Raw genomic sequence first — 16,498 nt, forward strand, 5'->3', positions numbered from 1 at the left:
TGGGGCCCTGTTACTTGGCAAAAATGAAACAGATTAAACAGCAATGGAAATGTTTCTGTATTCAACGATCTCAAACTAGGTTGTCACAAACCATACCAGTTTCAGCAGCATAAACAATATCAAATTCTTCAGGTACTATTCTTACTTTTTTAATACAGACCAGCCTACTTTATGAGCACACTGACAGCACTTCTAGTAATGATGGTACATGGCACAGAAGCACACTGTTCCGAGGACTTTAGAATACCACACAGGAGCTCTATGCGGCATGAATTCCTTGTTCAAAAACCTAAACCATTGAGGTAAAGTATTCAAAAAATGTTTTTGTGATTTTTTCAAGGTATGTGTGGGGAGTGGGAGAGGGGGCAGAAGAGGAGGATGTTTACCCTGGTACATAATATACTTTGCTCTGTACACTTTATGGTGGCATTTCTAACATATGCAAACATAGAGGTTGTAAAAAAAATTTAACAACAGAATATGGAAAAATCTTATACCATCTGCAACACCAGAGTCAAGTTATATTAAAAAAATTTGTATTACACGTGTCAATCAATCATATGTCGTCAAGTTTTGCCATAAATTTCCTCACCTTATCTCTTCCTGTTTCTCAAGCCATGATTTTAGGTTGAGTAATGCTGTTGGACCATTGACTTTTGGTGGTACATTGAAACTGAAGTTTATATTGGAATTCTTAAAGCCAAATCTTGTCAGAGAAGACCCATACAGTTCAAAATAACATCCTGGAATAAACACATTATCAATAACCATCAGCCCATGTCTTAGCAACAGATCTAAGGAAAAGTAATAAATGCATCACAAAATACTTCTAAGCAGCAGCAGCAGCAGCAGCAGCAGCAGCAGCAGCAGAGGGTTACAATACTACAATAAGCTACCAATACATGGTAGGTGATAAATGACAGCTCACAAGAGTGAATTCTTTTGCTGAGTAGCATGTTAGAAGAGTAGTGGGCCACAATCATATTCCCAATTTTGCAAATGAAGTGAGGTATCAAAACTGCGCGTTTCATTTAAACTTTAACATTAAAATATACATGCAAACAGACGTTCTATCAATGTGAAGATTAATTACCACAGTGGCTTCACACTTTCAAGAACTGTTTCATAAGGTATAACTATGCATCTCTCAGAATCACTTCATGTAAACATGAAATGAAGGAAGGTGAAATCATGACAGCTAGCCACACAGGGCATTGTGGTAATGCAACTGATGAGGTTGAAAATATGTGTCAGTCCAGGACTCAAACCTGGATTTACTGCTTCTTATGAGCAGTTGCCTTAACTGCTTTGGCCATCCAGAAACGGACCCTGACTGACTCAAATTTTCAACTTATTGCATGCTACAATGCAACGTCCTTCATCCACTGAACTCTCTACTCGCAAGTCTTTATTCCCATAGAAGTTCTAATGATATCTGGCATCTGTACTAAAATAAACATCGGGGAACCATTACCCTCTTTTTTCTTAAATGTGTTTCTATCCGAGTGGTGTGTGATCTGTCAGACAGAACAGCCATCACTCATGGTGATGTGGCTCTTATGGATTGTCATTTATCACCCACCATACGCTCCTTCACACAGGCAGTAAATTGATCAGACTGCTCATATTTATTATTGTGCCCAGTGTTGCAGTTTCCAATACTTTACAAAACCAGACATGTCGTTTCTTTAAAAGTGGAATACCATTTTTTCTGTATACGAACATCGGATTTCATTATATTCTGGTTGCATTACCACAAGGTCCTGTGCACTTAACCATCACCATCTTCCACCCAAACTTTCCTTTTCCTTCTCTTTCCCTTTCCCACATTTCATGTTTTCACGTACTTACCAGCCGCATCATCACGAATGATGTCTGTTCTGTGGGATATATCTGACAAAACAGACAGCACTCAGACAGATATACATTTCAGAAGCATTCCCTGTTACCCAAGACTGATTACACTTAACTTCAAATCATGCATTTCTTTCCTTGTATTCCTCAAGCTTGGCTGCATCATGCCACTGCCATGAAAATCCAGTATACTTCATGTGCCGACTTTGTTGACTTTTTAATAAAAAACATAGAATCTCTCCTCTAAGACTAAAGAGAAACTTGTAACCTATAATCTGAGTACATTAACCAACACAAATTGACCTATCAATCATTGTCTAAACCAGGACATTTCAGATAAAGGATTGGACAAGATTATAAAGCATCATGGGTCCAAACTATTATTAATATGACAACAATAGATTTTTGGGCCCTCAACAACATCCTTACTGCCAGCGTGTAGATATTGCAGGGCGGGTGGTTGGGGTGGGGTGGGGTGGGGGACGTGGGGGGAGAGATGCATGTTCTCACAAAATAAGTTCACTATAATTTATTAGATTCCATCAATCAATGGTAAAAGCCACTATTAAAATACACAAAACTATGGCATTTAAAACCAATTAGTAAAAATGCAAACTACAGTCATAATTGGTCCCTCATACTGAGTATTTTAGAAACATGCTAGAAAGACATTCAATTTTAAATCACAAAAAAGCATAAAAGAAAACTTACATACGACAGGCATAAGAGGTGTTAAGAATAAATTATTCAGAAAGTCACAGAGGTAAGAGATAATATGACAGAGTACTGCAGATGTCAACCGGGAGCGATTTGAAGCTCACTGCAGCTTGTCATGAAATGGAACCAACCAGGCTTCCCCTGCCCACTGTAGCAGGTCAATAGGGTCAAAAAATTGGCTTTGTAAAAGGAGGGGCACTAAAACACATGTGAAGAGAAATTAAGGCTCAGGGTAATATTAAAACCGAGCTGAGATGTCAGAAGCAGAACCAGCTCCCAAACATAGTGCAGACGGAGCTCTCCCTGCCCGAAAAATATGGCCAAGGTGATTCCCTCCTCTGTACTGAAGCCAGCAGGACCTTAACAATGAAGATTTCCAATATAAATATACAATACAGATAAAATTTTAAATTTTATTGTCTGCCTAAACATTATCTGCTAAGATTTCAGGGAGTGACTTGGCCAGCTGCAAAACTCAACATTTAGCAGTGATGATGGGCACTGTAAAGGGATATGGGTGGCAGTACGGGTATCTTTTTTTTTTTTTTTTGGCGAGGTTCATTCATGCACTCAATCCCAACTCACTTGTGTCGAGCCACACAATCACTCTATCTCACACGTTTTAAAACAAGGGAGAAAGGATGAAGGGTGCTATATCCTGGATTAAAACAGAAGTAAAACAACAAAGGGGCTAAAACAACGGCACAGGCAAATGCGACCAGCTGGCCACTTACAAAATATATGGGTGAGCCAGTCACCCTGTAAACACACCTACTTAAAATCTTGGGAAAAATGTTGGACAATTCACAAAACTTTAAAACTCTAACCACATTTGTTGGAAAGTCACTTAAAATAGAAGGCAGGTCTGTAGGCAAATCTGCTGCTACCCACTGGTCTGAAAATAAAACATTGTCTAATAAAATGTGGCACACAGTGATCTCTACACCACAAGCACCAAACATAGTAATGTCCTCTCACTGGAGTAAGAAGCCATGCATCATAGAGCTGTGGTCTATGTGAAGACGGGTGAGGAGGACCTTGGCCTGTCAGTGTGGCTGGAAGGAGGTACACCACAGCCACATTGTGGGCTTTACTAGACAGAGCCTACTGTCTGCTACTTCCAGCCTCTCACTTTTTCTCTGGCTATTCTGAATGACTTTATCTGCTGGAAACAAGCATTGTACAGAGAGAAGGGCACTCAGAGAATTTAAACAAACAAGGAATTTAGTATTTTCAATACATAAAGTTTACAGCCAACCAGCTGGATTTGCAATTGCTGCTGTCAGCCATGTTTAAAATTGGAAGGAATTTAGAAGTCTAATCTTATTCCTCAGCTCCAGTACCCGTGAGATTGCATATAATTCCATTTCAAAGACAGTGAAGTCTTGAGGCAGTTGAACCTAGAGGACACGATCTGGGAAAACAACAGAGCAACCAACTGAGCCCCCCCTCCCCCCTCCCCCATTTCAATCCATCCATAAAGACAGCTGTAGAGTCTTAGCGTTCAGTTAAAATGTCCTTAAATAATGCATTAATAGCACATGCAGGAGTACTGAACTAAACTTAAAATTACTCTGGACCTCCGCAGTAACCAGGGTGGCACATGGTTAAAACCCTGGATTTGGGGTTGTACTTGCTCCACACCAAGTGACTCCAGCACACACCACACACAGATCCCAAACAGACTTTGTTGTTTATGGATGACTGGAGTAAAGGCAGTCCCAAGTCAGATGAGCAACAGTATGGTATGTAGGTGAATTTGGATCTGCGACGAACTTACGTGCCTGACGCACCATGAGAAGTTGCTGTCAGATTGTAAGTGGCAGTTCACCAGCCTCAGCACAGAGACTGGATATGGGGATGATCCTATAAGCACCCACGACCAGCCTATCCTCTCATGGTGGATAGCGTCCATGATCTTCAGATAAGAAGGCCTCGTGCTAATCCATACACTGTGCGCCCGTAGTCTAGCCGCAAACGCATGAAGAAAAGCTGGAGCAGATTCACCATGTCCACTTCGCAAGACCTGTGGCTAAGACACTTAATGATATTGAGTTCCTTCAGGGTCCTGGCTATCAGATCTCTCAGGTGTGACAACCACGGCAATTTGGAGTAAAAAATGAGGCCCAGAAAACTCAGAGTCTTTAAACGTAGAACAGTGTCCCTCACATGCAGGACAGACAAATGAAAAATATGATGAGAAGAATGAAAATGAACACACACATTTTTACCTGAGGAAAACTGAAAACCCATCTTTGCAGCCCACTCCTCTAATTTCTACACCATAAATTGCAACTGATGAGTCACTGTCGTAACACTGGAGCAGGAACAGAAAACAGTAAAATCGTTCACAAATAGGGAGCACTTTACAGGACTCCTCACTGTACACACAATACTGTTTATGGTTATGGCAAAGACTGTAACACTTAAAACATTGCCCTGAGGTACACAATTCTCCTGCTCATAACAATCTGACAGCAAGTCAACAATATAGGATCTAAAAAACTGCTTTGACAGAAAAGAATGTATGAAGATTGGGAGGTGACTACAAAAGCCCCATCGATGAAGTTGCTCTAGACTACTATATCTCCAAGTAGTATCTTACACCTTACTTACGACAAAGAACATACAGAGACAGTGATGTTTAAAAAGGAAAGCCTGCTGAATAGATGGCTCTAGCAGGATCATGTTGTCGGCGGTGGACCGAAATCTCCAGAATCCACACAGAGTGGCAAAGGAGTTGCCTAGTCTCTAACAACCACACCAGACAATGGTTAACCATTTGATGCAATGTCTTTCCGATCACAGCTCATTAAGGCAGTAACTCTGGTAACTACTGTGACGTGTGGGGTCCTTTCCTGGTTTGAGGAGAGGAATCAAAATTGCCTCTCTCCAAGAGTGAAAATGACCTGTCTGTCATATCAAATTACAAAAATTTGAGGATGATTTCCTTTGACACTGTTGGCAAATGTCGAAGCATGCAGTACTGGATTTGGTCATGAATGGGTGAAATATCACGAGTCTCAGACAGTGCTGATTCCAGCTCCCACATGGAGAAAGGGGAGTTGTCAGATTTGGAATTGTTGGATCTGAAGTTCGACTTGCCCCCCGCTACAGTCGAATGATAGCAGTGAAGTGCCTGATCCTGGCTGGCACTGGCAGTAGTCTTTGCAAAATGCTCTGCCATCATCTGAGCAATGTCTCTGGATACTGTTTGGAGACGCCACTGCTTCAGTACTGCTGCTATTGGTAAACAACTGTGTTTACTGGGAATCCTCCTGATGGCTTCCCATAATTTTGCAGACCAAGTGGGAGGGTTGACAGAGTCCAGGAATGCTCTCCTCAATTATGTGTCAAGCCTTGGCTCTTGCAACCCAAAAGGCTATGAAGTTGTCTGTAGTTGGCAAAGGAGACTGTTAATGAGCCGCAAGCCTCTTTGGGACTGCTGAGCGGCACTCACGGGTCCACCAAGGTAAAGGTTGCCTCCTAACATGACCTGAGGATTTTGTGATGGATATATGCATCACTCATGTAATGTGATCCACCCATTCCTGGACACTGTCACAGTGCTCAAACACAGCCAGATGGCTGAACAGCATCCAGTTAGCCCTGCTGAGCACCCATTTTGGTGGCTTCTGTTCAGGTGATGCTCCATCCAGTAGGTGGATCCACAATGGGACGAAGTCACTGGAATGAAAGTTATCAGTTGTTTCCTTCTAAGCATAACCTGCAAGGGCACGACAGCAGAAAGAGAGGTTGATGGCTGAGGACGATCCAGTAGCAGCCAAGAAATGAGGAGGACTGCCTCTACTGATGATGCACAGCTCATGACACATCGTGAGGTTCTCCAATACTTGACCCCTGGAGCCCCATAATATATTACAGGCATTGAAATCACCCAGCAGTAGGAGAAATGGGCAGGGAGTTGTTCAATCCTGTAGAGGTACGTACAGGGAGTAGATAGTGATCTTCTGAGCCACATGACCTGCAACAGCTTCAGCTTGTGGGTCAGTAACGAAGGAGAGAGCAGAGGAGTTGTGCATGTTATTGACAAACATAGCAACCCCTCCCTTGGCTCTGTCCACAGTCTTTCTGTAGAGGAATAGCCCTGTTGAACAGGGGTGTCAGTGGCTTTAAATGTAAACACAACACAGTGGGGCTGCCTGTGTCAGAAGTTTCAGCTTCTTCACATGACCTGAACCCTTTAATGTTCCATAATATGGGAGCCAACTGTTGCAGGGGTTGCACTTTTATCCTTTCTTTCTGCTGGGGAATGTGAGATGATTGCCCCAGTCCAACACAGTCACTACAGAAGAATCATGAGAGACGGCAGAGTGGACGGTGTCAACACCATCGGACTGTTTACTGTCCGTCTCCATCGGTGGCAGATGCTTTGCCTTTGATTTTGTGCCCTTGGTAGGCTTCGGAGGCACAACTGCAGCTGTGGTAGAGGCAGTGCTGGACAGTGGACCAGACAATTTTTGGATGGGCAGGGCACTCTGCAACGTTGACAATCACAGCCTTTTCAGAAGTTCTGCAGAGAAGTACAGGCGTTGAAATAAGTGCAGCAGCACAAGTGCATTGACAAACACAGGTACCAGTGCTGACACTAGCAACTTTCATTTGTGTAGCATCATCAGCCTTCTGTACCAAATGTTTAAGAACTGAAGCAAAGGAGGTAGCAAACACTGGGGGCAGCTTGGCTTTATACATCTTTTTGGTCCACCAAACAGCATGCACTTTGTAGTCTTAAGCTCTAGCATCTCCCGTTCTTCAAGATATACAATGCAGTCCTGACTCCAGACAAGGTGAGCCCAAGAGCAATTCACACACTCCATAGGAGATGAACAAGTGACTCCATCATGGGCAGTCTTACCACATTTGCCACAACTGACTTCTCTGTGGCACCAGAGAGTAGCGTGCCCAAAGTGCTGGCATTTGAAACAGTGCAATGGGTTGGAGACACAAGGCCACACGCTTAGGGAAAGGAAACTTTCTTGCTTTAACATGCTCAGGAAGTTTCATGCTACTGAACACCAGGATGAAGCAGTCAGATTTTACAAGATCCCCATCCACCTTCTTCATGTTGTTTTGCCCACTGTGGAGCCCACTCATCTTTCAAGTCCGATATCCCTGCATGTCATAACACTTTTGCTACAATTCAAGATGGTGTGTGGCTCAGTTTCAATGGCATATTCCTTGAGGCATTGGGCTTTCTAGAGGTTCTAAACTTGTTGGGAATTAAAAGTTTCTATCGGCAGTGTACCATTGCGTTATCACTCGAGAGATTTTATATTTCCAGCAATCCCCTCTCTAAACCCTTTCTACATTAAAGGACAAATTTTGTCAAAGCTGTCCTCTTTCGTCTGAACTATTACAAAAACATTCTGACTAGCAGTATGTGTTCTTTTACTGTTACCATAAGTACACTGAAAAGACCCCATGTCAGGAGTACTGGCTACAAGAGCCCTCTTGTTTGTTTGGGTGTTGGTACCTACCAGTGGCCCACCCCATCTGCTGGGCATAGGAGGTGAGAATTTTGAGGGCCCCATCTCGGTCCCACGAGCAGCTGAGGTAATAATAGTCCACCTAGATAGAACCCCGCATGCCTAGGTAAGCCTTATACAATTCAGGTGCAGCAGGTTCCCCACAGGTTGCCCGCTAATGACTGTTCCATCGCAACAGTCATGCGTCTTTCTGGTGCACAGCGCACCTTAAGATTGAGGTGTGTATTATACAAGTTTTAACCATTCTCACAATCCAGGTGGTCAAGCCAAGATACCCATTCTCAGTGACACACAATGTTCAGCTGCCATGACAAGGTGTTCGCTGAAGCTTGCCCAGAGCTTACAGTAACAGAGGACTGGCAGCACTTATCACGCCTCAGGTCAGGAGCCCTAGCATCACCAAGCCCATGTCCAGCAAATGAATGCAAGCCCCTGAGAGTAGATCAACTTTGTGTGTTCAACATGGAGGTGGCAGAGGACTATGGAATCACTGCAAGATGGTCAAAGACACACTTATAGCCTGTATTTTACTGCTTGTGACTGTGACACTCCATTCTCTGTTACATGCCATTATGAGCTAGTGATACAGGGCTGTCCACATATCAGATTCTCGTGCCTTTTTTCCCCAGAGCATCCCTCCTGACAGTCTCCCTGGCAAGCCAATTCTCTGCAGCTGGCAAAGGAAGTACTGTTGAGGGACCTCCAGATCCAACCCGAAACAACCCTGCCTTGACCCCTTAACAGAGAACCTGTTCAATTGGCCATGAGTCACTCACCAAAATCAGGGGCAAAGAATTTGGAGGACCATGCTAAGCACAGTGAGGCAGGAGGAGGGAGCATTCCACCAGTATGTGAGCTACTGTCCAAAAGGCTCCACAGCCACAATTTGGGTGTGGTTCATTACACAATATAAAACTATGGAGTTAATGTAGTATGATCATTGTGGAGGGGACATGAGATGGTGGATTCCTTCAGGGAGGAAAAGAGGAGTGCCATGCAGCATTAGTCACTGCTTTGGTGTGGAATTTATTAGTGGCGGCAGTAGGAAACCATATATTGTTGTATCTCCAAGTGAGGAGAAGTCTTATTTGCATCTAAAAATCCACAGGATTCATCACAGCAAATGTAGAGCAAGTAATAACTTCTCTAGCCAAACAATCTAAGCCTTTAGACCCATCAGCATAAATGATGATAGCATCCTGATATTCCCGAAGAACTGAGATGAACAGTTGCTGAACAGCTATAGTGGGAACAAACTTTAGGCCCTTGAAACAGATTGATCCTAATTCTTATTCTGAGTACAATTGGGCAGGGGGGGGGGGGCAGTTTAGGTGTAGGTCCCCGGAGAGGGTCATGATGGATAATCCCACATGTCAGAGGTCTATGCCCCTTGAATGCAAAAAGAATTTGGATGATAGGAATTTGTCAGATGGTGACTGCAGAAGTGAGGAAGAGTTGGTACTGTGGGAACTGAAGGGATAAGATCCCCACTCCAGCAAGAAGACCACAAATGGAACTAGTCCTGAAGGCACCAGTGGCCTGTATTATTCCATGATGATGAACTCAGTCCAATAATTTCAAAGCTGAAGGAGCAAATGAGCCATATCCCTGAACAGCCATAGTCGAATTGGAATTGGACCACAGCATTGTAAATATAGGGGAGTGTAGTGTGATCCACATCCAAAGAGGTGTGGGAAATGAAGCATGAAGGATTAACCTTTCTCATGCAGCAATACTTCATTATTGGAGTTCAGTAAAACCCTGTCAGATTGCTTTTCCCCACCTAACTAGATGGTCACCTGTGGATCGTTCTTCCCGGAAACTGCAGTGGAAAGGGACAAATTATCCCATGATTCAGGGACCCTGCATAAGAAAGTTACACAATCACTGAAAAGTGGTCATTGTAGCAAAGATTGTCATGTAACAACTATTGTAGTGAAGGCACAAGATTCAGGAAGGGATTTTGAAGCCGATAGCCAAAAAGGTATCATGAGTGGAAATGAAGTTTATAGGAGTAACACCAGTGAAGGGACAGAGATCAAATTTGGAAAGAAGCTGGTTGATCAGGAGGCCCCTATAAAATAAACTGGTACTCCCTCACATGGTGTGATTAGCAGTACATCCCAAAAGTAGGAGGAAAGGTATTCAGAGTTGTTGGATGAAGATAGTCATACCAAGTAAGTAAATACCCTCCTGGAGGTAAACAAATATCACAAGTGGCAATCACTGGGGGCATTTGCACTCACACCGCTACTGCTTCCAACCTGGCATTAGGATGATTCCACTCACTAACAATATCCCAGCAAACCAATGTATAGATGCTATCTTGGAGCAAGTATGGTTCCAATAGAATGCACAGTAACCCCAAAGAGTTTAAGAATGAGCATCACGGTAGTGTCTTTCTTTGAAAGCAACACAGATCGCAGAACAAAAAATCAGTTGTTGTAGTTTTGGTACATTGAGGGTGTGCTGGTTATGTGTGGAGGGGCCAGGAGGACAGATCACATGCAAGGATCACTGTCACTGGCAGGTGTGGAACATCAATGAACATCAGACCACAGTCGGACAGTAAGGGTGGGGGAATCAACAGAATAGCCTTCTTCCAAAATTTCTTATCTTTGCCTTTCACAACTTCTGGCAGTCATGATTCTTACAATCCAATGAACTGTTAGTGTAGGAATGGAAGAAGAACCCACAATCCTTTCAGTCACTGGCTGGTCCCAGGTCCCTGATCTATGAATTTCCAGGATGAATGAAATTCTAACCTGCTAATGACCTGGCCACAGTAGGCACCAAGTTCGGTATAATTGCGAATTGATTCAAAGAATCTTATTTTTGCCAGACATCAAAATATGAGACACAATCTGTGGCCTTCAGTTTCTGGATTTTGTGTTCCATGGGCAAGTTAGCAAACTTTGGGGCTCAAGGAGGGTGGTCATTCACACAATTTAAACAGACAGGTAGTAGCGCACATGGTGAATTTTTGTTAAGTGACTGGTCAGTCTCCACAAATCAGATAATTTCTACCAAATAGATGTATGCCCGAACCCTGGGATTTAAAAAACCATCGGCTTCAAATCACAACTCTAACACATAATTTTGATGTTTCCTGTAAGAAAATTCCCCTTAAAAATCAAGGCTGAATACACTGGTGTCTATTTTTTGTCTGGCAAACTTCGATATATGCCATGTAGGAAGAGGATTCCTTGCCTCTTCAAGTGTTACATAGTTCTTCATAGGTCAAAGTGAAAAATAAATCCCTACACTGTGCTGACATTCTTATGGCATGTGGTGGTAACAGGTACATAACCAAGTTGTTTACAAGACAGCAACACCCAGGATCGGGCAGGATTTGCTGTCCCGAAGTAAGATGAAACAACTCTGCAATTTGCCAAGGGAAGCAAATTCTCCAAGTACATTTTCAATATTCCCCACAAAAAACACTGGTTTAGTACAGAAAAGGACCCTCCATGTCTTCAGGAGCATACCAAGAACTGAGGGAAATAACTGTCTGCATGTCACAAGGGTTTCTTTTCCTTCCATAGTGTAGCCAATCTGTCTGAAGACACTGCCGGGAACTCGTATTCACCAGCTGGTAACTCTAGCAGTTTCGCAACGCCAAATATACTCCATGATGATACCCAATTTCCCCTAATGGACAGGCACCTACTCATTGGCATGCATGGGGAGGTGATGGCTCATGCATCAATATTGTGATTCCTCTGTGGTCAGGGGACTACCACACTATGGGTACTGATAACCTCCCACATTAGCTCGATAAATGATGTAAAAAAAGGAGGGAGGGGTACTGCCATGAACAACATCCTAAAAATCCCAACTGGTGGGGTGTGAGTGTGGGGGAGGTGTAGTCAGGAGGCAACCACTATACAGGTACCTCACTATATGCCACCCCCCCCCCCCCCGCCCACCCAACTCTTTCTGGACTGGCTGGTTGACCTTCCTCACAGGGCTGCACTACTGGGGGAAAAACGAAAACACTTTGAATATCAAATAGAGGTCGAACTCAGTAATACTAACCAGTTCTAAAAAACTGAATAGGGCATAGAATTCAATAAATAGAAGCAAAATAACGTTACAGAAATCAGAGACCTGTGGTGTAGCTAAGTTATCATTTACTAGGGCATCCACTGAAGGTTATGTCAAAGAGAAAGATATGGAAAAAAGAATTGGGGCGAAGGAACAAAAGAAATGCTGCAATGACTTGCAGCCCCACACAAACCACACATATTCACAGAAGAATTGAGAATTCTCTTGGAGGGGGGTCAGCTTCAGTTTGGAAAGAGAGACTGAGGAAAAAAACAGATCTACTTACAAAAGGTGTTGCCCAATTAAGGAAAACAAACTACTTAGAGTTAAATCACATTTTAACATTACTTTGCCTCTAGACATACACCGCCTGACCAGAAGGGGAGGAAGAAACAAAATGAAACATCACCGGTTAAGGGTGTACATGATGTGATTCAGTGATTACATTAGTGAGTCAAATTTACAAAGAACTTGGCAGTATGGAAGCCCACTTGTCAGAATGATGTTGCATCCCCATTGTCCTCGATGCATGCAATAATTTTGTTGGGAAGGGAGTTAAAAGCTGTTTTATTTTCTCCTCAGACAAGCTGGCCCACAACTGTTTCAACTGGAATACAGTCACTGGCACAGAGTTAATTGTCTTAGCTGGTCCCACATGTTCTGTCGGGGTCAGATCTGGACACCTTACTGGCCGTGGGAGAACATCAACATCTCAAAGACAGTATCTGTACACATTTGCCCTGTGTGAACAAACGTTGTCCTGTTGAAAAATGGCACCACAATACCATCGCAGGAGAGATACATGATACAATCGCAGGAGAGGTACACGATACAATTGCAGGAGAGGTAAAATGTAAGGACTCATGACATCCACGACATACGGTTGTTCTGGAAGGGTTCCCTCCACAACTATTTGCCATGAACTGAAATCTTAACCGATGGCTTCCCACACGATGCCCGAAATACCACCGTTGTGCCCGTCCAAAACACTGAAGAATGGAACCTCCCTCCAGGACACAGCCATACTCACCAACGGTGGTGATTTGGTGCAGTGCACAACCACGATTCATCGCTGAACACAGTTGAAGGCCATTCATCAGCAGACCATGCTTCCCAGCCATGGAACAACTTCAAATACAGTTGTCTGTTCTGTGGTGTTAATGGAAGCAAACACATGGGACTGTTTCTCCCTAGTCCAGCTGTTGCTTGTCTCTGACTGGTAGTGTGGGATAACACAGAATGTCCATTACTTGTTCTTGGATGGCAAGTACAGATGTGAAGAGCTTATGATATGACTGGCACACAAGACAGAGATCATGCTTGTGGCGGTCAGATGTGTCCAAACAGAGCCTTGATTACAAGTATGCCTGCCCTCACATTCCCATGCAGCCCACAATCAGGTCACTATCACAGTCAAATGCCCCATGAAATCAGTGCCTAAGCAGGCCCAAAATTTAGGCACTAGGGATTATTTTTTTTTGTTGAGAGCAATTATTTCATAAATAAATGCTTCTACAAACTTACTACAAAACAATGGCAGAACTTTTAAAATTGTTAGAGGTCAATGAGTTTCCTATACAACGTTCCTGAAGAACTGCCAATACTAAGATGACAACGATTTCAGTCAATGAGTCCACATTTTTGCAATGCCAAACTGTTCAAAAAATAATTGTCAGACAAACAGAATCAGAAGAAGTGTAGTTTCAGAGGCACAAAAAGCACAAGTTCCGGAAAATCCAAGTGTTGTATTTCATGATCTATTAGTATAATAGACAGTTCAACTTTATATTTGTAAAATTATTTACGAGACAAGTGTTCAAATATAAAACACACTCCAAAAGTTTAAAAAATATGTTTGAATTCTCATTTAATTTCCTAAATATTTAACCAGCCATGCCGTGTTGTTGTTGATACGCCCCCTCAACTTGTGAAACAGAAAAACACAGAATTGAAAATTTAATACTGCCAGACTGAGCAAAAGTAAAAGATGAGACTTTCAGGCAAGTATTGAAGTATTCCCTGTTGATTGTTGAATTATATAACTAAGTTTATTGTGGATGAGTCTGTGAAACCTGGAATTTTTGGGTGGGAAAATGACCTCTCAACAACACGGGACATTTCCCTGCAATACAACAATGCCTTCCTTAAAATCAACCTTGTTTCTTGCACAACATAAAATGTCTGAAAGATTTCTATGCATCTCAGTCAGAGCACATTAATACCAACTGCTCTTGCTTTCCCAGCAGAAGATATGTTTTGAGAAAATTTCTCATGTAGTCGCATGATAAATAGTCTTTATTTATATACTTAGGACAGAATAAGAAATATAGTATCTGATCAATCTTATTTGCCCCACTGCCTGCAGCAGTCTGGACACCATCCAGAATCTATCCATCCAAGATCTTTTGACACAGGAATCTTCCAGTTATCACCAGAAAATTATGTGGGTAACGTGCTGAAATTTTATTGTGGTCTATAATTTAACAATACTGGGTGCAACCAACTGCCAAATAATTTGGCTACTGACAGGTAAGTAAAGAGCAACTGTTCCAAGACTGGTTTAACAGCGTGGCCAGATTGGACTGTATCACGAATAAGCCCACTGGCTTCGAACACAGAGACTGGTTTGCAAGTTTTCTCAGCATATATCTATGGTCAACAACCTAATGTCATCAGGAACTACAGTTAGTATAGTGAGACATGAAAGGCTTCATGAACTGGATCCACAACAGAACCTGGGTTGCATTAAGTATGCCTACTTGCTCCTCTCAATACTTATTGATTAGCCACAAACATGTTCACTGCATTTGAATTTTATTTACTTTTCGCCAGGTTCCATGGTATTTTATGTGCCATAACTATTCAGACATCGAACAAGTCATTACATAGCTCACAAAATGTTGTTGAACCGAAAGAACACAAAAACAGTCAGTGGACTAAATTCCAAGGCAGTTTCTCACATGTGTGAAGGAACCAGAAAATCTGTGACTGCTCTTATTTTTTCTGGATCAGCATGGGCACCAACATCATCATTCCCAGGGCAACAAAGACTTCTTCAGATTTAGGTGGAGGGCTACAATCTGAACAAACTTCAGCAGGGTTGTTATTTGGCTTACACCAAATGTCTTCAAAGAACAACATCACCCAGATAAAAAGACACGTTGTCTACTTAAAGCATTGAAGCAGGGTGTGTATCATATGCTCAACGGTGGCCAATGCATTACATAGCACAAACGGCATAACTCATAAAGGCTATCGTGTGTTTTAGAGGTAGCCTGTAAAAATGTCTATAGTTGAGTAATACTTAGCTTCTATCGAGCAGTCCATGGTATCATCAATGTGTTGCTATGGACAGGAATCTTTAATTTATAATTTTGTTCAGTCATCTATAGTTGACACAGATACACCACATAGTGTCATCTCCTTCACAAGGATCTCTGAGAGGACGAAGGACACTTTGAAGGTTCAATGATATCTTGCAGCATCTTATCTACTCCCTTCTGAATCACGTGTTGCTCAGTGGGTGACATCCTATATGAGTGCTAGCTAACTGGTGTATGATTCCAGTGTTGATACACTATTTTACCAAGGATCACTTGGTCTGTCTTTTCTTCACACTTCATTTTAAAGCATATGAAAATTGGCAGAAAAAGGCTAATGCTCGCTGACAGTGTTTCTCAAGTCAGGCAGCTCCTACAGGCAAATCAGTAGTAGCTTCCTTCCCTGCACTGTCACTGGTTTGGCTGCTCCTATTTACATACCTTTAGGGACAAGTTGTGACTGCTCATGACAATGACTGATCCATAGTTCTCCTTAAACACCTGAAATGCCTGTGATCATCGCAGGTATGTAGATTTCTTTCGTCAGTCTGAGAAGCTTTTTACAACAGACAAAAGCTTTACAGTTTGAGCACTTAGACAGTTAGCAGGAACTCGTCTCAGTGATGACAGTGGGGTAACAGGTCTTCAGTGGCAAACTCACCCCCCCCCCCCCCCCCCCCCCCCCAAATGCTTGTTGGAATACCTTCGTTAGCCTGGAGCCCTGATCTTCCACAATTTATAACTGCTTGCAAATGCCTGAAAGAAGTCTCATCTGAAAATAGCATTATGAGTACATTCTGATAAACTTTTCTCTGCTACAGACATGCTCTCCGAGGATGGCTTTAGTTATGGCTGCACTGCTTGCCAAATGCTGGTCCCTGTGCTGAGGTGTAGCGATGGCATCTTCACTTGATAAAGAACTTAATTCATTTTAGCTATCTATCATACTTGCTGTGCTGGGGCAAATTAAGTAAAATACTGCATGCAATTTTAAAGAGCTTGCAGAGGTATAAACACACTGCATAAACTTTGCATATGGTTCATTTTAGCTCA

The 16,498-nt window shown here is 42.6% G+C and overlaps 1 protein-coding gene across 2 annotated transcripts in view; it reads right to left on the bottom strand.

The window, feature by feature from the left end:
- Positions 1 to 16,498, bottom strand: part of LOC126183321 (terminal uridylyltransferase 4-like) — a 209,638-nt gene that overhangs the window by 77,227 nt on the left and 115,913 nt on the right. For both annotated transcript variants that reach the window (XM_049925180.1, XM_049925179.1), the window contains one exon: positions 593 to 743. In XM_049925180.1, the coding sequence (XP_049781137.1) occupies positions 593 to 743 (151 nt within the window). The remainder of the gene's footprint in view (positions 1 to 592; positions 744 to 16,498) is intronic.

The sequence above is a fragment of the Schistocerca cancellata genome, chromosome 4 (genome assembly GCF_023864275.1).
Source record: "Schistocerca cancellata isolate TAMUIC-IGC-003103 chromosome 4, iqSchCanc2.1, whole genome shotgun sequence".
NCBI lineage: Eukaryota > Metazoa > Arthropoda > Insecta > Orthoptera > Acrididae > Schistocerca > Schistocerca cancellata.